At 36.5% G+C, this 22,574-nt stretch overlaps 1 protein-coding gene across 3 annotated transcripts in view; it reads left to right on the top strand.

The window, feature by feature from the left end:
- LOC131672697 (cyclin-dependent kinase 14) overlaps positions 1-22,574 on the top strand; it is a 571,347-nt gene that overhangs the window by 179,914 nt on the left and 368,859 nt on the right. For all 3 annotated transcript variants that reach the window (XM_058950093.1, XM_058950100.1, XM_058950109.1), the window contains one exon: positions 4,601-4,690. In XM_058950093.1, coding sequence (XP_058806076.1) covers positions 4,601-4,690 — 90 coding nt within the window. The remainder of the gene's footprint in view (positions 1-4,600; positions 4,691-22,574) is intronic.

The following is a 22,574-nucleotide window of genomic DNA, read 5'->3' as shown; positions in this document are numbered from 1 at the left end:
GATGGGAGGGGATACGGGTATAAAACTAGATGCAGCACGAACAGTCATTTGTTTTTGAAATATCTTTCGAGGTGAACGTGCAAGAATTCAAGCAGTCTGGAGGCGATTTCATCCTGAAGGAACTAGCCATCATTCCTCTTAAGTACGACGCAAAACCTCTAGTACGATTCTTTTCCTGGAAAAGACTAACTCAGTGACATCATTAAAGGAACTTTGGGAAAAGCGAAAAAAGTGTTTGTCTCTGGAAGCTCAAACAAAGAATGGCTAGAGAAATTCAGATTGACTGTTCGCAACTTTGACAACCTCGGCTACGCAACGGCAAAAGAAGCTAAATTAGTCACAGTGTGTTCACATCACAACAGATCATTCAAGCCTCAGTGTGTACTACACAATGTCAAGTTGATGAAACAGTTCTATCTTGATAATGTATAAATCCTATTCGCGTACGTTAGTCTTTCGACCCATCAAAGACTGTAGTTTTCTAGTCATAAACTATATTAATTTTATTCGCCGCATTACATTATTTCGTTTCCTATTAGTTTAACGGATCTATCACCGGTTAAATTTTAAACCGATTTCATCTAGGGGATTGGTTGGAATAAACATTAGGTCCCTCACACCTAAGATAGATCGAGTGTCACAAGTCAGGTGACTCAAGGTAAGTTTAACACGGTTGGAAAGAAGACATAGGAACGAAAGTATCAAATGTAAAGGCGAATACACGTATACTCATGTGTGTTTAACGGAGCGGCGGTTAGCTCTGCATCGTAGGAGTCTGTGCTTTAATAAATCCCTTTTGTACTAGCTAATCCACCCCGTTACATACTATATGTTATAAATTACTACTATAAATTAATTATATTATTATAAGTAAAAAATTCAATTACGTAATTGTATCGCAATTCACCATTCATTGAAATCATCGTCTCGACTATATTGCACGTGATTATGATTACAATTATCATTATTCATTGAAACATTTTGACCATTATGCTCAGCATTCTGCACCTGTTCGACTCTGTATCTTGTTTTCCATTATTTGGCAATCTACACTGCCCGTCAATCACTTTTGCCATGCTTACCTCAAAATTAGGCAAACTTAAAAATTTTGTATCTCGGTCGGAAATCATCCTATCACAAAAAAACCGCAGGGCATTTTAAGGTAATTGCAAAAGCTTCCATTTAAGATGTGCAGAGACTTAAAAATGAGAATATGTGTTTTTTACAGTAAAAAAACTGATTAAAAATTTCAATTTTTTTAACCTCGACTTAAATCAATGCCACTTTAGAACCAGGCGGTGGAGGGCAAATCGACCTGAGGGGTTCGGAGGGTAATGTCTTTCCCTTTAAAATGAGCTCCCGCAGGGTTCTATCCGATGTTTTTTAACCGAGTTACGGCGTTTTTTGTAAAAAGCAACCTTCTTTTTCCAATCCTCAATTACTTCGACTTGCGTACGTTTTGGAAAAAAATGCCAAAGAGAAAAAAGTTTCATTTTGTGTCCAAGAATACAAAAACAAAGTCAAAATAAAGAAATAGAGAAAAAATTTTTTTTCGGTTTTTTAGCGCATTAAAAAAATAAAGGAATTTAACTTTTTTTTTACGCTTAATTTTGAAAATGTCTAGGGACGTAGTAAATCACAAAAAAACTAAAACTAAGCGTAAAAAAAAAGTTAAATTCCTTTATTTTTTTAATGCGCTAAAAAACCGAAAAAAAATTTTTTCTTTATTTCTTTATTTTGACTTTGTTTTCGTATTCTTGGATACAAAATAAAACTTTTTTCTCTTTGGCATTTTTTTCCAAAACGTACGCAAGTCGAAGTAATTGAGGATTGGAAAAAGAAGGTTGCTTTTTACAAAAAACGTCGTAACTCGGTTAAAAAACATTGGATAGAACCCTGCGGGAGCTCATTTTAAAGGGAAAGACATTACCCTCCGAACCCTTCAGGTCGATTTGCCCTCCACCGCCTGGTTCTAAATTGGCATTGACTTAAGTCGAGGTTAAAAAAATTGAAATTTTTTTGATCAGTTTTTTACTGTAAAAAACACATTTTTTCATTTTTAAGTCTCTGCACGTCTTAAATGGAAGCTTTTGCAATTACCTTTAAAATGCCCTGCGGTTTTTTGTGATACGATGATTTCCGACCGAGATACAAAACTTTCAAGTTTGCCTAATTTTGAGGTAAGCATGGCAAAAGTGATTGACGGGCAGTGTATGAAAAATACATATTTAAATATATATTGTAGCAGTTAGCGACCGTTGCGTGTCGCGAGCATGACAGGCTGACGATAGTCGATCACGCAAACACACATGAATGCGTGACACAGAGATCCTCTAGTACATGTGCGTAACCGAAAGCGAGATGAGGAGGTAGAGAGAGATTAGCTACGCAGGTCACGAGTAGTATAGTTTAGTCTTCACACGTGAATAGTTCCGTCGTAATCCCAAACAGCGTGCTCGTTACACATAACAAGTCACGCATTTTCTTCAGTATTTTCCCAGTGTTAGGTCCTTCGTGCAGCTCAGATACGTGTTAGCAAATGCTTTTAAAAGGGGATGAAAGGAGTGAAGTTAAGAGCTTCGCAGCAGTTAAGATCAAAATCCTCGAATTCTCCACGTAACTGGCCCAAGGGCAGGTACGTTGTCTCTAGGGAGCGAAGGAGGCAGTAATCTCTTTATCTTGCGTCGAGAATACGTCGTTCAAGAGACAGCGTTTCGAGAGCTAATACCGAAATAAAGCTTCGGTACTTAATCATAAATACACAGCCTGCGATTCTTCAACAGCTCAATCTTTTCCGTCATCTTCGTCGACTCTATACCGAACCTAGAAGGATCTTCCGCGAACTCGAACGTTCGCGTTCCTTTCAGCGTGTTGCACAGCAATGCAGTCCGGCAGTGTAATGAAATACTTCATCGGAGCAGTGGCGAGCTGAGTCATATCGAGGAATATTGACAATGAGAAGGGCTGAGGCTGGAGAGATTTGCTGCATGGGCGTGAAATTCGCTTCTGCACCGGCCACGTGCGTATGGGTTCTTGTGCGGAATCGACTCGCCCATCAGACGATACACGCACAATCATGTAACGCGTTTTATTATTCAATTAATACTTGCCCCGTTCCACTATAAAACTTATCATTCAACTATTTTTGAAAGATGATGACAGCAAAAAACCTCCTTGGATAAGAAATGTTTGGTTTTTCAAGAAAAATATGTATTTACCATTCAAATTCCATTTAAAAAAAAAATTTTTTTCATGTTTTTATCGTAATTTTTGTTCAAACTATTAAAATGAAAAACTTTTGTTATTAATTAAAAATTCAAGTTATGAATACATTCATGATTAAAAAAAAAATTACGATAAAAAAAAATGATGAAAAAAAATTTTTTTAAATGTAATTTTAATAGTAGATACTTATTTTTCTTAAAAAATAAACATATTTTGTCAAGGAGTTTTTTTTTCTACGTTGTACACATTCGAAGATAGACGAACTTGAAACAAGAGTGAATTAAAACATGGAATCAGCGTAACTTAAAATCGGGTTGATAAAAAAGAATTTTGTTCCACTCATTTTAAAGAGGAGGCATATTATCATTTCCATTTTATTTTTTTAAAAATCCATAGACTTCTTCAAAAGTTAGAAAGTGTTTTTTGCGGTTTGAAAAAATGAAAAGATGTGATCCAGTTCTTCTAGTGTAAAAAATGCTATGTTTAATCGTTTAAAAAAACTAGCGAAATATGAAAGATATTGCTTTACCCTTTAAAATGAGCCCCCGCGTGTTCACCTACGACTATTTCTGAGCAAGCTACAAAACTTTGAATTATTGATAATTTCAGTGTAGGCTGATCAAACATGTAGTACGCAACTGTTTATTATAAATCTAATATTGCTTTCTTTCTTTAATTCTAAAAAATATAAGATTTTGTTCATGAATTGAATATACAATAATTTTTTTGATTATGTAAGAATGTTCATTTTAATTTAATAAAATTATTTGTATCGGGGCTTCCCCGTAAAATAAATATATTTCAATTTAAAGAATCAAAAAATTGTCTGCAGCTTAACGCTTTTTAAATTGACCATATATTCCACAAAGTACTTATTATACAATAAAAATTTTTTTTAGAAACTACTTGGATTCTAAAGTATTAGAGTATCTTTAATAATTATTTTATCTGGTATGCATCTTTTCGGATAGGTATAAAATCTATTAACAAAACTTCGAATGTCATTATGGATGAACTATTTGATTTCATAAAATTGACATCAAGCATATACATTAAAATTACATGTATTCTAGAACTTGTTCTAGATTGTGCTACTACTTTTATATACTTATCATTATTTTTTGTTTTTTTAATAGTAAAATAAGTAATAAACAGCACATTCCCCAACGTTAAAAGATGGAACAGTGAGTTGAGTAAAATACAAAAAAAGCCTTGAGTACTTGTACTCTGTAAAAAGACATTAATCTTCCTTATTATAGTTGAAGTTATTATATATTAAATAATTGCTTAGATAATTTTACGCACGAATTATACGCTAGGTTTGACGAAAAATTTAATTGAATTTTTATTATTCAGTACATTTTTTTATTTGTAGGGCTTGTAACAATGAGAGAGAAAAAAAGTGGAACCCTGACACGAGTTCAAAAATTAAAAAAACGATTAAGTCATAGCTTTGGACGACTTTGTAAGTATAATAGCCATGGTACTAGTCATATAGAAGGCTCATGATTTTTAAATAAATAATTGATATACATTTATTCAATTATGTCCTAATTGTTTGCATTATTGAATATTCCTATATTTATCTCCATTTCTTTACACAGTGGCATAATCAACGTTTTTTATACATTTGTGACTTTTTTTATTTAAATCTATTTAGTTATGTGATTTCATTCATGTGCTCTTCCTATCTCATATCTTTATCAAACAAAGGAGTCGTAAAGTATTATCACGTTTTCGAATAAAGTGATAAACTGCATGCAATTCACTGGGGATTTATTTGAGGCATATCTGCCGGTATCGAATCGGATTATGAACATCCCTCTACGTCAACAAGCTACATAAGTTTAGTGGTACATAAGTTTAGTAGTACAAATTTCAAAAGTACTTTTTCATAAAGCATTTTTTATAAAATTTTAGTATCTAAAATCAACATTTATGCCAGCAGCAAAGTATAGGATCTAACAGGATAAGGGTGGTCATACATGCCTTTGAGTCATCCGAGAATGAGAGGACCATTATTTATTATGTTCCGTATGTATAGAAACGCCTATTAAATGATTTAAAGATACCGATACCAACATAGGAGAAAATGAGACAACATATTGGGTTTGTTAACAATATTTCGGTCAATTTTTAAGCTACGAAAATTTTTTTTATTTAGTTGAATGTTTTAAGCCCTGCGAAACTGTGTGATTGGACATTTTTTCCGCCAAAATGGAATTTGTAGACACTTTCAAAAACTTTTTTTTTTTTTTATTAACTCCACGTAAATTTACAATCTGTCTCACATAGTGAGACAATAAGCAAATGTTTCTACTACTTGACATACACAATCTAAATAACAGAACACTCCAGTGAGTATGCTGTTTTTGTTTACAGTTTTTGCATAATTAACTTAATCTATTTCATCGTTCATCAGTTTATGTTTCTTAAGTCTAGTGTTGGTAATCTCTTCCGAGAGCAGTTTGCTAATAAGTTCGTTTGAGTGGTTTTGCAGTCTAGTGTGTTATTTTTTTGTAGAAATTGATTATTTCTTCCTTTACTGTTGTAATCTGTAAGTCTTTTCGAATGATCTCATTTGGCACGAACCAAGGCGCGTTTGTTATGCTGTGTAGGACTTTCGATTGATACTTTTCCAGTATTTTGATGTTCGAGGTTGAAGCGGCTCCCCATAGTTGGATACCATAAGTCCAGACTGGCTTGAGTACTGCTGTATATAACAAGAGTTTGTTTTCGATTGTTAGCTCGGATTTTGCTCTAATAAGCCAGTACATTTTTCTCCATTTTAATCCTAGTTGTTTTCTTTTTGTGAATATATGTTTTTTCCATGTCAGCCTTCTATCCAAGTGAATGCCTAAGTATTTGACATGGTTTTTTTGCGGTATGTATTTGTCATTTAGTGTAATAGATGGACACTTTTATTTTTACGGAGGGTGAATATGGTGTGAACTGATTTACTTTCGTTAACTATTATTCTCCACGAGTTAACCCAATTTTGAAGGTGATTATCTATGTAATTTTGAATTGTTTTGGATGCTGTTGTTGCCTCTGGTTGTACAGATAGAATTGCTGTGTCATCTGCACATGTTGCTGTCCCGATGTTATTTGATATTGGTAGCTCTGAGGTGTATAATAATATAGCGTTGGTCCAAGAACACTGCCTCGTGGTACTCCTGCCTTTATTGAGCTTGCATAAAAATCCTTCGTGCTGTGAGTCGAATGCTTGTGAAACATCGAGAAATATTCCAGTGCAATACTTTCTGTCCTCTAGCGCCTTCCTAGCCACAGCCACTATTCAGTTAACCTGCTTACACACACACACACACACACACACACACACACACACACACACACACACACACACACCCACACAATCGTAGAGTGACTATTCCTGAATCTGAATTGATGCTCGAGGATAAGTTTTCTGTTTGATATTATTGGAGTGATTCTAGCTATTATTAGTTTCTCAAAAATTTTTCATAGAGAAGGTAGAAGGCTGATCGGTCTATAAGACGTTAACAGTTCTGGTTGTTTTCCAGGTTTATGTATCTCACCTATTGGATCTCACCTATTGGGAAGGAAAATAGCAGATACGCAAGCATGCATTAAAAATAATCGTTATGTATCTTATCACAATTTTGGGTAGCATTTTAATTATTTTTCCCGTAATATTATCAAATCCGGGAGCTTTTCTGTTTTTAATATTGTTAATAATGAGTAATACTTCCTTCATTTTTATCTATTTGATCGGAGTGCTATCTTGTGCATCAGATACTTCTAGTAAAATTATTTCTTCCCGTTCGGTAATAATGGCTGGAATACAGTGCTAAGGTGGTTTGCGAAGGTTTCAACTTTTTTCTCATCCGATCTCGTCCATTCACCATCCGATTTTCTGATAGGCGGTATAAATGTTGGTCTTTTAAGTCGTTTTGTGGCTTTTCATAGTGAATAGTCTGTTGCTTCTGTTGGACTCAGTGTTTTAAGATAATTTTGTGTTTGAATATTTTTTTCTTCTTGTAGCATTTTCTTGAGGACTTTAATTGCTTTGATGAGTTTTGATTTATCTTGATCTGGTTATTTGGTATCTTTTTCTTAGTGATCTTTTTTCTTTGATTTTTTTGGCTATTCTAGAGTTAATTTGTTGCGTATTTTTTCTGGTTGTTATTGTAAAGTAGTCATTAATGGTGTTAGATAAGAGTACGTTGAGTGAATTTATGCAGCTTTCTATATTGATAGTTGTTTTGAGTGGAATATTACACGTAATACATTCATCTATGGAAAGAGTATATTTTTTCCAGTCCACTTTTGTATGTTTATTTACATTGTTGTGTACTTGACGGTGAAGAGTAATTATTACCGGCGAATGGTCCGATGTAAGATCTAGGCATGATGCCGCTTTGAAATAATTTTTGTTTATCCCTTTTACTATTGCAAAGTCAATCAAGTCCAGGAGCTTTTTTAAGTCGGTAGGCTAGTATGTTGGTTCTCCGGTGGATATCGGGGTGAATTTATTTTTTTGTAGTATTTCATAGAGTACTCTACCTCTAGGTGTTGGAGTTTCTGATCTAGATCCCCACCACGGGTTCTTCGCATTATAATCCACTCCTGATATAAAGCGGTTTCCTAGTTTTTGAAAAATTCTGTCCATTTTTCCTTTGTGATTATTTTATTTGGAGGACAGTAAACCGCTGATATAGTAATCGGTCCCTCTTTATCTTTGATGATTATACTAGTTGCTTTAAGGAAGATTTCGCTAGTATGTTTGTGAACGTGGTGATTTATATTTGTTTTGATTAGAATTGCAGTACCTCCGTGTGCGTTATCGAGTGAATGATTTGTTTTGTGTACTGAGTAGTTTGGTATGTGGAAAAAATTTTTGCTAGTAAAGTGTGTTTCTGAGACTAACATAATATCAATATTTTCTTAAATTAAAAATGCTCTTAACTCAAGGTGTCTTCTCGTAAGGCCATTGGCATTCCAGATAGAAATTTTTAGATTTGACAGATTTGACATGGTTATACTAATTTTTTAAAAAGTGTGGTTACTAATTTTAACAATATGTTCATTGTTTGCGTCATTTTTTCCATTAATTGCTCAAGTTTATTAATTTACTTTTCATCGTTTCTGCAATTGTTTTGTTCTGTGTGTACTGCTGTTTGTTTTGGTGTTTCTGTTTCATTCTGGCCGTTATGTTTAGCTATTACCTGTGCGTATGTTGTGTTCGGTCTAACTCTATTGTCATTTGGATTTGAATTTGCATTTGTGATTGTGTGTGCTTCTATTCTATTTTGAAATGTTCTTTCTCGCAACTTAGGAAATAATTTTTGCTGTAATTGCGTACGTACCCGACAACCTTTATAATTTGCTGTATCATTTCCTTTGCAGTTTGCACATATTACATCTTTAATTTTTTGTTTGATTGGACACTCCATGGTTTGATGACATTCAGCACGTTTAACACACACTGCACTTTTGAAACAGTAATTTTTCGTATGTCCATATTCTTGGCAATTTTGACACTGAGGAATTTCTCTTTTTATGTTTGGTGGTTCGAATTTGATTACTGTGTGAAGAAGTTTGGTTTTTTTGTAGATGTCCTGACTTTTATAATCATGTTCAATTTCAACTGTGAAAAGCGGTAGTGGTGCTTTTGTGATGCGATGTCTTATGTTATGAATACTAAGTACTTTGTGTCCGTGATTTTCTATGGCAGCTTTTAATTCTTTAGTATCAACTGATGGATACATGTTTCTTAGAATTACTTTGAAACCTTTTTCTTCTTTACGCTGATAGGTGTAGAATTGTGTCTTTTTTTCTTTCAGCGCATTTATTATCGGGAGATACTTTTCGGATGCTGTTGGCTTAATTTTAATTTTATCTTGCCCTATTACTTTTAGTGTAAAATTGTTTTTGTCTATTGTGTTTAATAATTTTTCTAACGGTTGGATATCTTCTATGTTGTAAACAAAGATCGGAGGAGATTTGTTTATCATTTTGTTTGCTTCGTTCCTTCCTGATTTTTCATCTTCGCTATGATTATTTACTTTATCATTTTGTAGAATTTCGAATTTATTTCTTGTATTACTTAGCCAGTAGTCTAATTTTGCTTGTTTGATAGTTTGAATAATTTGTGTTTCATTGCCTGGACTGCTGCGACTGCTTGGACTTCTTTTATTAGAAGCGATTTTCCATTCTCCAGGTTTATCTTTATTGTTGGATGACGAATCATCACTTACTTTTGTGGCCATTTCAGCCGTCTTGTTTTGTAATTCTGTTAAACGAGTTTCACCTTTAACTGTCACTTATGCTATTGCTATAACTAAGACTTTTCCGGTAGAGTACAGTTTTAACACGTCTATTCACCTCAAGGTTCAAACGCTAACTGTCAAAAACTTTAAAATAAGATATTTGGAAGACAAAGACAATCTTGTCTCTTGAAAAAATATATGTTATGTATTTTTCTTTAAAAATATGCCTATATCGTTTTTAAATTTTCGAAAATGGTGCATCGACTCTAAAAAAAATTAAAACTGCAAAAAACTTCCATATTTCGCTTTAGGTAAATCCTAGAATAAAATCACCACTAGCACCATCGTATTTTACAGAAAAAACATGTATAATACATCAATTATTATGACTTCTATGTAATGAGGAATTAACAATTGAACTCTCAACCTCCGAATTCCTAAGTTTTTTATACAGAAAGTCAAATTTAGCACCACAATTATTGATTAAAATATAATAAATATTATGATGAATGGATAATATATGTTTTCAATGATATTCGTTTTGATGTAGGGTTATTTTGAAAGAACTAAAAAAACTCATAAAAAATATAATGTAGGATTGCTAGAATGCAATCATACATTATATTTTTATACGATAAATAGTAAATAACTTCAGCTACGTGAGAGAAACATCCAATTATTCTCTCACCATTAGGACAGTCACAGTAATATGTTAACAACTATAAGTTACTGGTTTATAATGGGTATAGCATTTGTTCGTCTTACTTTCTTTATGCCTTGATCTCACTTCTACCTTGAGAAGATCATTTGATATTTTCCAATAGTCTACATTAAACTCATTTGTCATTTATTATTTCAGCCAAGTAGAACATTGCTTGCTTCTGTAACGTCGTAGCAAACGACAAACTGGCATGGATCACTATCAAAAAAAAACTTTTCGGAAAGGGAAAGTGTCACTATTTCTTATACTACAGCCTTTTGGATTCCAATCGATCGCAGTAATCCAAAGACGAGAAATAGTCAGGGTCCTATCTATAGTCGAACCCATTTTCTCTATAAGGATCGTATCTAGAGCTTATCAATAGTAATCTTTAGATACCAAGGAAAAGAATTTTTTTAGAGGTTCGCGAGCTACTCGTTATTGAGAGATGTAGAAAAGAAATGGAGAGAGAAATTTACTAGATTTCTTTAGCTTACTACTTTATTTTCTTTTCCTTTGGGTACGATCTGTCACTCTAGTTGTAGCTGGCTCTTTGGTTTCTCAGCTCGTCACTTGCTTCTTGGCAGCTTCTTGGTCCTCTTGGATCTTTCTTGGTGGCGACACCAATGCCTTTTTAGTCTTATACGGCCCTTTTTATATTCTGGGGGTGGTTGGAAGGCGAGTCCCTCTCTCGTCTTCTTATTTTTTAGAAGAGTGGAGCGGGAAGTCGCCTGCTAATAGGTTTGCCAAAATTGGAGTGTGGACTTTCACTCAAGAGATGGCTCTGATTGTTAGTGTCCTTTGCGCGCATTAATGACGCTTATTATTTATAAATATTGATGCGCAAGATTTAACAGTTTTACTCTTTGTTGTAACGATATTTATAGGCTGTTTTATACTAACAACAAAAATACAACTTAAATTTGCTGTAAAATATAACTAACTGGTAATTGTTTATACAAAGATAAGGGTAAGAGCTTGCAAGCTCGCAAGCTTCGTTACAAATCTTCACTTCAAGTTATTGTTATCTGAAACATGAAATTTAACTATTTATTAATTATATTGTTTTAATTAAATTGAATTTATACGGAAACTTTATTTCAAAATTTGCGTATTTCGATAGGGTATTTATAGAGTAATTTTTAATCTTATTTCCTAGGATATTAGTACACTAAATCGCAGAAATACCTATTAAAATAAAAAATTCTGTTTATTTTCTTTATTTTCTGGCTAAACCAAGCCACGGAAAGGTTTTCAGGAGCCATGATTATTTGATACATAATGTGTAAGTTAAATATTTTAATTTAGGTAATTTTTTATTTTCATTTTAGACTAATCATAAATTTTTGAGCATCTTAAAATACGAGAAATTCGTTAGAAATAGTAGAGAACAGGATGTAGTAGTAGTTTTATGGTTCTCTCCTCTTATCGACATGTGTACGCTTACCAGACACAAGCGTGGAGGATACACGCTATTTGTATGCGAGAGAAAGAGGCCGACGGGCGAAGGAATACGAGGTGTGTTCAAAAAGTACCCGGAATTATCGTTTTTCCAAAAAAATATTTATTTATTCGTTTACATCAATGTGGTCTCCTTCAAAGTAATCCCCCTCAGATATAATACACTTATGCCAGCGTTTTTCCCAATCTTCGAAGCACTCTTGATATTCACTTTTTGGTATGTCCTTGAGCACTCTCAGCGATTCGGCCTTTATTTCTTCAATCGAGGAAAAACGCCGTCCTTTCATGGGTCTTTTCAACTTTGGGAACAGGAAAAAGTTACACGGAGCCATATCTGGTGAATATGGAGGTTGGGGCACGACTACGGTATTGTTTTTGGCCAAAAAATTACGAACACGCAACGACGAGTGAGCAGGTGCGTTATCGTCATGCAAAAGCCATGAATTGTTTTTCCATAAATCGGGACGTTTTTTTCGGATTGCTTCACGCAAACGTCGCATAACTTCAAGGTAATACTCCTTATTAACCGTACGACCTTGTGATAAGAACTCATGATGCACCACGTCCCTGCAGTCAAAGAAAACTGTAAGCAAAACCTTCACATTTAATCGAACTTGACGTGCTTTCTGCTTGAATGCTTCCAGGTGGACGATTGTTCTTTGGTTTCGATATCATAACCGTACACCCATGTTTCATCACCAATTATGACCCTTTCAAGCAAACTTGGATCATCGTTGACGTCGTTTAACAGCTCCTGAGCGATGTTCATGCGATTGTTTTTTTGGTCAAAGTTCAGCAGTTTTGGAATGAATTTTGCTGCCACCCGTTTCATGCCCAAAACAATTTGAAAAAATGTTATGACATAAGCCAATTGATATGCCAACTTCATCAGCAACTTCTCTAATTGTGATTCGGCGATCATTCAGAACCATTTTTTCCACTTTTTTCACATTTTCATCGATTGTTGACGTGCTGGGTCGACCGGAGCGTTCGTCATCTTCAACGTCTTCGCGGCCATCTTGGAAACGCTTATACCACTCGTAAACACTTATTTTTTTCATAGCAGACTCACCAAAGGCTTTTTGTAACATTTCACCCACTTTGTTACACTTTATTTCATTTTTTACGCAAAATTTAATACAAATTCTTTGATCCACTTCTTTTAAAAAACGAAAATCGCCGAGCTCATAAAAACACGTCAAACCTTAGCGACTACCGCAGACAAAGTAAACAGTGAATATAGCTGAAAATTTTATCATACTTCAGGGGCATGTATACCAACACAATAAAAATAAAAATTTAAAAATCGGACTCTCCAGACCCGCGAAAATTAAAAATTCCGGGTATTTTTTGAACACACCTCGTATAAAAAGAGGGTTGGGTTCCTAAGCCAGTACTAAGTTCGATATAGATTTTATTGCCACTTGGAAACTATACAGGAAAATTGTTAATGTGACGCTCAACCTAATCCCTCCTTTTTACAGGCAAAGGTTCTCATTTCATTCTTGGTGTTGATCCTAAGAAAAAAAAAAGTTTTACAATTACAGTATACGGTCTGCTGTCATTTGATATGTTGTAGTGAATAATTTTATTAAATCCTGTATTGTCATTTCAGAAAAATCCTGTCCATTCACAGATGTTAATTTTTCAAAAAAATGGATTTCTCGACCATATTTTCCTACTTCTACTTCTTTAGTTAAGTTATTTTCTTTAAAATGTTTTAAAGATACGTGCCATGTTATCTCATTAAACGAAGAATCAATGATAACAAGATCCTAGGTTCTCGTTCCCGGAGCTCCTTTACGATCGTTTTGCCGTTGGCGCTACGTATAGGTATACATTCCACCCATCGTATGAATAAGTCGACGAACACCAATACGTATTCGTGCCCTCGAGGGCTCCTCGGGAACGGTTCGGCAATGTCGCCCGCCACAACTTGCCAAGGTGTGGACAACATCCGATCTTTCATGAGTTCGTGCGGCAGTCGCTGTTCAACCTTACACTGCTGACAGATCTGACATTTACGGACGTACTTTCCGACACCCACGTACATGCCTGGCCAATAGTGGGACTGGGCGATGCGGGCTAAAATATTTTCTCTCACCTCAAATGTCCGGCGGTCTCAATGTCATGGTTCTCGAATATGACAGCTTCTCGGTCTTCCGGTGGCACGAGAAGCTTCCAGGTATCCTGTAACCCGTATTCATCTCGGTAATCACTGTTGGGCTTTTGGTGGTACATCGCCCTGCCCACTACCTTCTAATCTGGGTATTCCTCCGGATTGGCTTCGACGCATCGGAACAGTTCCGAGCACCAGGCGTCGTCCCTTTCTTTAGGCTGGTCTATCGCACTGACCTCCGTCTTCGCGGGTTCGAACGCGCGTGATAACGCATCGGGCGTTATCACGCCCCATTGTCAGCCCCCTTTCGATATTCTATCTCGAAAGTATGGTCTTGGAATTGTATGGCTCATTGGGCTAGACGTCCTATAGGGTTTTTCAAATTATACAGCCATTTCAGACTGTTGTAATCCGTCACGACTTTAAATCAGTACGCTTCTATATATGGGCGGAACTTCTATATAGCCCATACGACCGCCAAGCATTCACGCTCCGTGGCAGAGTAGTTCTGCTCCTCCGGGTTAAGGACTCTACTAGCGTATTCGATGATCCAGTCTTCGTTCCGTACTCTGTGAATCAGGACGGCACCGATTCCCGTAGCGTTAGCATCTGTCTCCAACACGTACAGTCCATCGGATTTTGGCAATACGAGGCACGGTGCGGATATTATGAGTGCCTTAAGCTTAGCGAAACCTTCTTTTTGATCTCGTCCCCACACATATTCGCATTTTTCCCCGTTAATTTCGTTAACGATTGAGCGTGTGTGGCGAAATTACTTAAGAAGCGGCGATACCAGGAAGCAACCCCTAGAAACATACGCAGCTGTCGTACGTTTCCTGGTCGGGGGTACTCCATGATAGAGCGCACCTTTTTAGGATCGGATCTGATTCCTTCTCGGTTAATCAGCAAACCTAGATACTTAGCCTCCGGCTTGCAGAAGTCGATTTTCTCTCAATTAATCGAGAGTCCGGCATGGCTTAACCTATCCAACACGGTTCTAAGATACCGTAGGTAAAGGCAGTGATGGGTCGAGATTCGGGTTTGAGTGGTAATACGCGCTACTAAGGTCGAGCGCGGAGATATAGCGTGCTTTTCGAAAAAACGTCTCAATATATCCTGCATGAATGGTAAGGGGTACGCGTTTGGCTGGGTGACCTTGTTGACTTTCCTAAAGTCTATACAGAATCGATACGAGCTATCCTTCTTGCGTTTCATTATCACCGGGCTCGACCAGCCGCTATTCGCCGGCTTAATCGCCCCTTGGGCCAACATTTCCTTTACCAATCTATGCATGTCTTGTACTTTGTGCGACACTGGATATTAGCGCTGTTTGATCGTTTTCGTATCACCGATTCGAATCTCGTGCTCAATTCCTGCCGCACATCCCAATCCCGTGGGGGCCTGCGATAAGGCCTCGTTGATGATATTCTGCAATATTGCCTTTTGTGAGGTTGTTACCTCGGCTAGTCCGATAGTAGCTAATCTCGGACCAGCCTCTGAACTAGCTACCTCTAGTTTCATCTTTTTTTGCGCTTTCTTGAGCAATAACGTATCATCGTCAGGATCAAGAACCGCCCTATACAATCTGACAAAATTTTCTCCTAAAATACATTCATCGACACGAGTTGGGAGTATAACTACCCTCGTCAGCATTGTCATATCACCCACGGTGAACGGCAACATCGCATGGCCGATGATCGTCAGTTTTCGTCCATCTGGCAGTCCTGCCGTACCCGTGTGGGTGGTATCCAACCTAATGCCCAGCGCCGACGCTATCTGCAGAGCATTACTTCCCATTGCCGTGGTGGAAGCTCCCGGATCATAGAGGGCTCTTATTTGGAAGTCTCCTATTTTCACCGGTAGCCACCAGCGCGTTACCCGTTCCGGAGAATATATCGAAACTGATTCAGTGGCTCCACAGCCTTGCTCTTAGCATACCATAGCACTAGCTACTGTGCTCTCGCGCGGTAAAGTGACGACAACGTTCGTTCGAATCACCTCGGTTCGGACTATTAGGGGTCCTTCGGGAGTATAACCTGACGAGTTATCTGCCGTTACCTGCGCCTCCGAGGGCGTGGGCAATTTACTCTCTATCACCTCGGTCGGTCTATGTTCCTGGGCTTTACTATCATCAATATTCCCCTTCCCCGTGTTCACTTTACCGATGTTCTCATCAATAGCATAATTAGGGCAATCCTCACTCTCATCGCTCAACGCATTCGTTACTACGAGTACTGATTGTACTAGCGAGGGCCGTGAGGTTTCTTCGACGCGGTTCATTTCAGGGGACGAAGGAGTGGGGTCAACCCCTCCTAACCACGCCTTTCCTCGTTTCCCTTATTACATTAGGGACAGTACCTTTTACTGTACCCCAGCAATCCATACTCGATACATTTGAGTGGCTTGGAAAAATCTCTTTCCCGTTTTCGAGGAGCTTCTTGCTTCTTAACGCGGTCCTCCGGGATGGAGTTTCTTCTGACAAAGTTGTGCTTCATCTCTTCTGATATTTCTCTAAGGGATAATAGCACTTGGTTCAGTATATCAACTGGCGGAGCTTTCTTCTCGCTATCTACTGCTTCAATGTTTGGACCAGGCGTCGCCCCCGATGACGTCGGTATATAGACGACCTTGTGCGTTACCTTTTCCAGCACTTTCTCCATACGATCTAACCGATCACTAATCTCTGGCTTATCGCTGGATATTGCTGCTACTTTGCTCTTGCGGCCCTCGCTTCCATCGGTATGAGGGTGGTATGCTAACTCCGGATACAGAGTCGACTGGGGGGTCAGATACCACATGATCCACCTTCCTTTGTTCCAAGGTGTTCTACGCCGCCGTAGCTAACTTATTCAGAACGCGTATGGAATTTACTTCAGCCCTACGCATTTGGCTCTGAATATCGATGAGAAGGTTAGCGTGTAACAGATTCAATTGGCGTTCGCACGCCATCGGTGGATTTAGTATTCTCATTAGGCCCATCATGTTGGTAATGTATACGTTAATCGGTTTATCTGGGCCTTGATATTGACTCTACACTTCCCTCATCAGTCGCTGTTGCTGTTGCACGCTGGTTCCAAACCATTCCCATGCGTCTGCTTCAAATTCAGCGTAGGTAAACCACTCGTCATTCATTATTGCGTACCAGGTAAGGGCGGGACCGACGAGCAGCTCTAGTACTGATAATAGCATTTCATCCTCCGTGAGCCCGGCACCGTTCCTCAAATTGTCTAGCTTAGACAGGAAGGTGTCCACACTCGCGTTACCCTCTCCGGAAAACTTGAGTTTCCATCCCCGAATAATACGACCAACATCTCTTGTAGTCGACCAAGGTTTTGTCGTCTGTTGAGGTAACCACGTGCTCGGCGTGTGGTTATCCATTTCAGCATTAACCCCATGAAGTTGATGCTGTCCACCCTCTCCGAAAGGGAGCGTCCGGTGGGGGGTCCTGCCGGTGGCCCCCGTGGGCCTCTGTCCAGATCCAACTCGAGTACTTTGAGGTAATCGCGTATCGTAATGGTAGGTGAAGGTATCTTGAGACGTGATGCTCCTGCGCGTGTTTTCTTGTTGCCTTAATTCACTTGAATGGCTTGCATCATCTTGCTGTGCATTCCTATATTCGGCATTTTCTAATATACTTTTTCTGACAGATAAGTCATCAACCTGGCTCTTAACATTGCTGCTATAACTATATATCTTGTCTAACACCTTTGTTAGACTTGATACGTTGTCGCTTAGCGACTCTAGCAGCTCGAGCTTGCTTTCGTTCTCTCGGGAGCGGAAAATGAGGTCCTCATTTCGGCGAACGTAGGCGGAAGTTGAAACTGGCTGCCATCATTAGCTGTTATTGTAATATTTTTATTACTATTACCGTTTCCGCTGTTGTCTAATACATCTGTAACGTTTATCGCTGTTTCTTGTACCCGCAATATAACTTCTGCGTTTTGCATCAATTGAGTTAACGGGTATTCTCCTTCTTCTTCAGATGCTGTATGCTTAGCGCAGATGAACGATATCAGCTCTGAGCGTAGGGCTGCCCTTTTTGCTAGGTTGCTGTTTTGGTTGCTAACTTCGACGAAATCTGCTGAGTAGTCGCTTAGTAACCAATTTTGCAATTGCCCTGCTCGCGAGAGTTTACTCCCGTTTTTCCTTAGCTCCATTTGTTCGAGGTATTCGTTGATTTCCTCGTCTTGGAGCGACAATACCCAGTTTTCAATTTCCTTCTGAGTGCTGTCCATTTTTATTTATTTACAATATCGCGCTTTATTTTATTATCACCGTGATTAATTTTATTAATAAATTACACACTTCGTTCAAGGACAATGCAAGTGCGAGTGCTATAATCAATGCTTTCATTGTTACGTCCCGAGACGTAACTATTTCTTCATTTTGATTTCATCAGCAATCAATTAAAAAACGAAATAATGTATAAACAACGAACGGCATTTTTTACAAAATACAAACTCAGCGAAATTAAAAGATGAGTAGTCCGAAAATTTGGGGCGCCCGACATTTTGATTTTTTGATTACTCAACACATTAATATGGGCCAAAGAGTCAATATAAAAACAGAAGACTCGACTTTTCGGTAGTTGATTCGCGACGCGCGACTACTCAATAACATTAAAATTTGTTACAGTTCTTACGAGCTGATTCGCGACGCGCGACAGCCGAATAACGTATAATTCACTTATTGTTATTTTTGAGAAATCATTTCTGTCTTTGAATAAATAAATAATTACTGGAATCGAGTGTTCGTGCATCATTACCGACCGACCTCATATATATTTCATCGAGATAGAGGTAAACAGCCAATTTAATTCCAAATAATAACCCAGGTAAGTTCCTGTCACTATAATAATTACTAATAAATGAATGATCATACATATTCTGAAACTACACGTCACGGCTACGTAGTCGCGACATAACAAATTGGTTCCGGTACTAAATGGGTGTTTGTTTTATATAAAATAACATTCTAAATGAAATCACATTTTAATGAGTAACAAAAACCTCTCTAGCCCTATTGAAGCAAAACGACTGACGCGGCTTCAGGTAAAAAATAAACCAGAGTTGGAAAGTGATATAGTGCAACCGAGCACATCCGTTATAGATCCTTTCAAACGATCAAGGAAATTGTTACACTCTCCTCCTAAAAGAATTAGTAGGGAAAATACGGAAAAAGCATTAAATAATATAGTAATACCTAACGAAAACACGGTACAAGAAGTGCAAGTATTTAATACATTGGACGTAAACAACTCTGTAGAAAATCCACTTAAACGATTAACACCAAATTTTGAACACTCAAATTCATTATTAGATTTGGACTTTACTCTTGATCAGAATTACGAATTTTCATTTAATAATAACGAATACACAGACATTGGTGGTATTTGTAACGAAGAGAGTATTTGCAAAGACGCGAAACGTACAATAGATACGAACGGAACAACCAGACAAGTAGCACTCTATAATCCAATCATCCAAACAAATAACTTTGAACAAGTCGATAACGACGGTATAGAAACAGGCAACAAAATGACGCAACCGTTACGTTTACCACTTAAATACGTTGCAGACTTAGTTCCAAAGTTCGATGGAAAAAATATGACAACTAATGAATATATTGAAAAATTGAAACACGTAAAAACAATTGTTTCTGAGTTAGATGAACCAAGTTTAATATCAATTCTGAAAATTAAATTGGGCGGAGACGTTTATAAAGCATTAGTAAACATCAAAATAGATAAGATAAATGATTATATCAAAGTGATAAGGCAGCTATTTCCCTCCTTTGACAATATTCATAGTTTATATTGGAAATTTACGGAAATCATCCAAAAACCAAATGAAGATTTCAAAACGTATGAAACAGTATTAAATGCTGACGCGTTAAAAATTTTTAAACAAGGTTTACAAGACATTCGTCTGGAATTAGGAAATCACATTAATTTGGGCACTGCTTTACAAGACGCTATTGAAATTGAAACAAATTTAAAAAAACAAAGATTATTAAGGGGTGATATCGCTAGTCCCTTTCATAGTAATGTAGACTCGGTTACTGCTTCAACAAATGTTACTCACATATATAATTGTCAAATTTGTCAGGACTATAACCATGAAGCTTTATTTTGTTACAAAGGAGCTTGTGTATATTGTAAGAACAAAGATCACCTGTCAAACAATTGTAAAATTGTAAATAAAAAGATCGAATTGATATGTAAATTCTGTAATGCTCAGGGGTATTCTATAGACGGTTGCAAATTTAACAGAGTTAAAGGAAATCATTGTCAATATTGTCAGGTGATGGGTCATACGGTTACACAATGCCCATTTATTATAGAATTTGAAGTATGTTGGAAATGTAAGGAAAGCGGACACGCCCCGCACAACTGTTCAAAATCTTTCAAATCAACGAACTTTTGCGCTGTTTGCGACAGCAGCGACCATACGATACGCAATTGCCCGAATGTGACATGCAGGCGTTGCAATGAAATCGGTCACTCAGTAAAATATTGCCCAAACGCGGACGAAACGAAAGAATGTAGATTTGCAATATGTACAATCTGTAAAAAAAAAGATCATGAAGCAAATAATTGTGAATTGGCAAGAATCCTGGTTAGATATAGTAAGAACAATAGAAGTAACGATAATAAAATCAGTTCAAATATAAATTGTAGTGACAATAAACGCAGAAATGGAAATTTTAATCACGATAACGGACCTTCACGATTCAATAATTTTGGGAAAAGAAATAATGACACTAAGTGTGATTATTGCCACATGAATAATCATGTAATTGACAATTGTTTGAAATTGAGAGCTTTAGAAAGAAAAGCAAAAACCACTAGTATTTGTACTTATTGCAAGGAATCAGGTCATAAAGTCGAATCATGTCCAATTATAAAATCACTAGAAAATAACCAAGAAAAATTTTGTACAATTTGTAAACGTACCGATCATACAGAGTCGACGTGTTTCAGGCGTAATAATCAGGGAAACGAATAGATTCTTCCGAACATGAGTGCACGGAGGAAATAAATAAAAAGTCACTCGCTGCAGGATTAAGAGACGAAATAACGACAACACGAAAAATGGACATTGATGACCAAAATGAAACTCACGCATTAAATTTAACAAGACAATATGAGTCGCAAACCAAAACGGAAAAAAATAATAAAGTATGCCTCTGAAATGACAAACAAAAGAAACTCTATAATGAATGTAATGGCAATATAGAACTTACAAGTATCATTGAAACTAAAATGCCAATGTATTTCCTAAAGTTAAAAAATTTGTTACAATACATACAGGTACCGAATCCGTTTTCGGGTGTTAATTTTAATTTACTTATAGATAGCGGAGCTCAAATCAATATCATAAAAAGCGATTGTATACCATCAAACGCTATTTTGGACTCAGAAAAAATTTCATTATCCGTTATTACTGATAAAACAATTCAAACATTAGGTTTGATAAAAATAACAATTAATGGGTTGTTAATTGATTTTCATATTGTACCAAGAGAATTTTCAATCCCTTATGATGGCATTCTTGGCATATCTGTTCTGAAAGAAAATAAGTTAAGATTAGATGAAGGTTATTTGGAAATAAATAATAGGAAAATAAAACTTGTATCAATACCGTTAACTCAAATGAACTCAATCGTTCTTACCGAAAACAAAAAGAAAGAGGAATCAAGGATAACAGAAGAACAAAAGGGATTTTTAAGTAAAATTTTACATGGCATTAATAAGGAAAATAAAACAAAAAACGAAAAAGAAAAACACTACGAAGAATCGAAAATCTTTGAGGAAAATAACAAATTTCATCCACTAGAAAGAGAAAATATACTAGAGGACCCCGAATCTGTTACATTTCCTTGCACAACAACAACGGATAAAATAAATAACGAAACAATGACTGTAAAAGATTTAAAAGTAGAACGCGAGATCGAAAGTTGTAAAAACTCATTACTAATACCTTTTTCTTCCAAGGGAATAACGAACTTGGAAGCTGAATTAGAGAAAGACCCTTCCAAAATAGAGCACATAATTACCGATATAAATGTAGCAATGAGTACTGATGAAATGACTAACACAAAGGATGATTATGCAGACAATTACGATTATAAACAATTTATATCGGTTATAAAAGAAAATATAGGAATAGAATTCCCTTCGGAAAATACTGTTTCAGAAGAAATCCAAACATATCAATATTTATCTTTCGACTTAGAAAACTTTCCAAACAGTATTGAACTAACGAAAAATATAGATTTCAACGTCAATGAAAATGAAATTGTATACGCGGGGAGCATAAATTTTTTAGGAGAAGAACAAGAAAAAATTGAAGGAAATCAATTAAGCCACAAAGGAAAAAGTATTAGAAAAAATAAATTTGAGAGATTTAGTCGGAAATAACTATAAGATAATGAAAGAACTTATTGAGTAAAACAAAGATGTATTTTGGGCCGATGGCGACAGATTAGGTACATGTAATATAGAACAACATGAAATTAATTTAACAGACAACAAACCGGTTTACGTCAAACAATTTCCCTTGCCACACAAATTACGGGACATTGCTATTGAAGAAGTAAAATCATTGATATCTAATAATTTAATAAGGAAATCGAAAAGTGCTTTCAATGCACCAACTTGGGTAGTGAAGAAAAAGAGCTTAGCAGACGGGAAAGCTAGATGGCGATTAGTAATTGACTATAGGAAATGGAATGAAAAAACTGTTCCTGACCCATATCTAATTCCAAACATAACAGAAATATTTAATCAACTCGGGAAAGCCAAATTTTATCATGT

This window comes from Phymastichus coffea, unplaced genomic scaffold, assembly GCF_024137745.1.
Source record: "Phymastichus coffea isolate CEN01 unplaced genomic scaffold, Cenicafe_Pcof_1.1 PCOF00012, whole genome shotgun sequence".
NCBI lineage: Eukaryota > Metazoa > Arthropoda > Insecta > Hymenoptera > Eulophidae > Phymastichus > Phymastichus coffea.
This window is presented reverse-complemented; position numbering and strand designations above follow the sequence as displayed.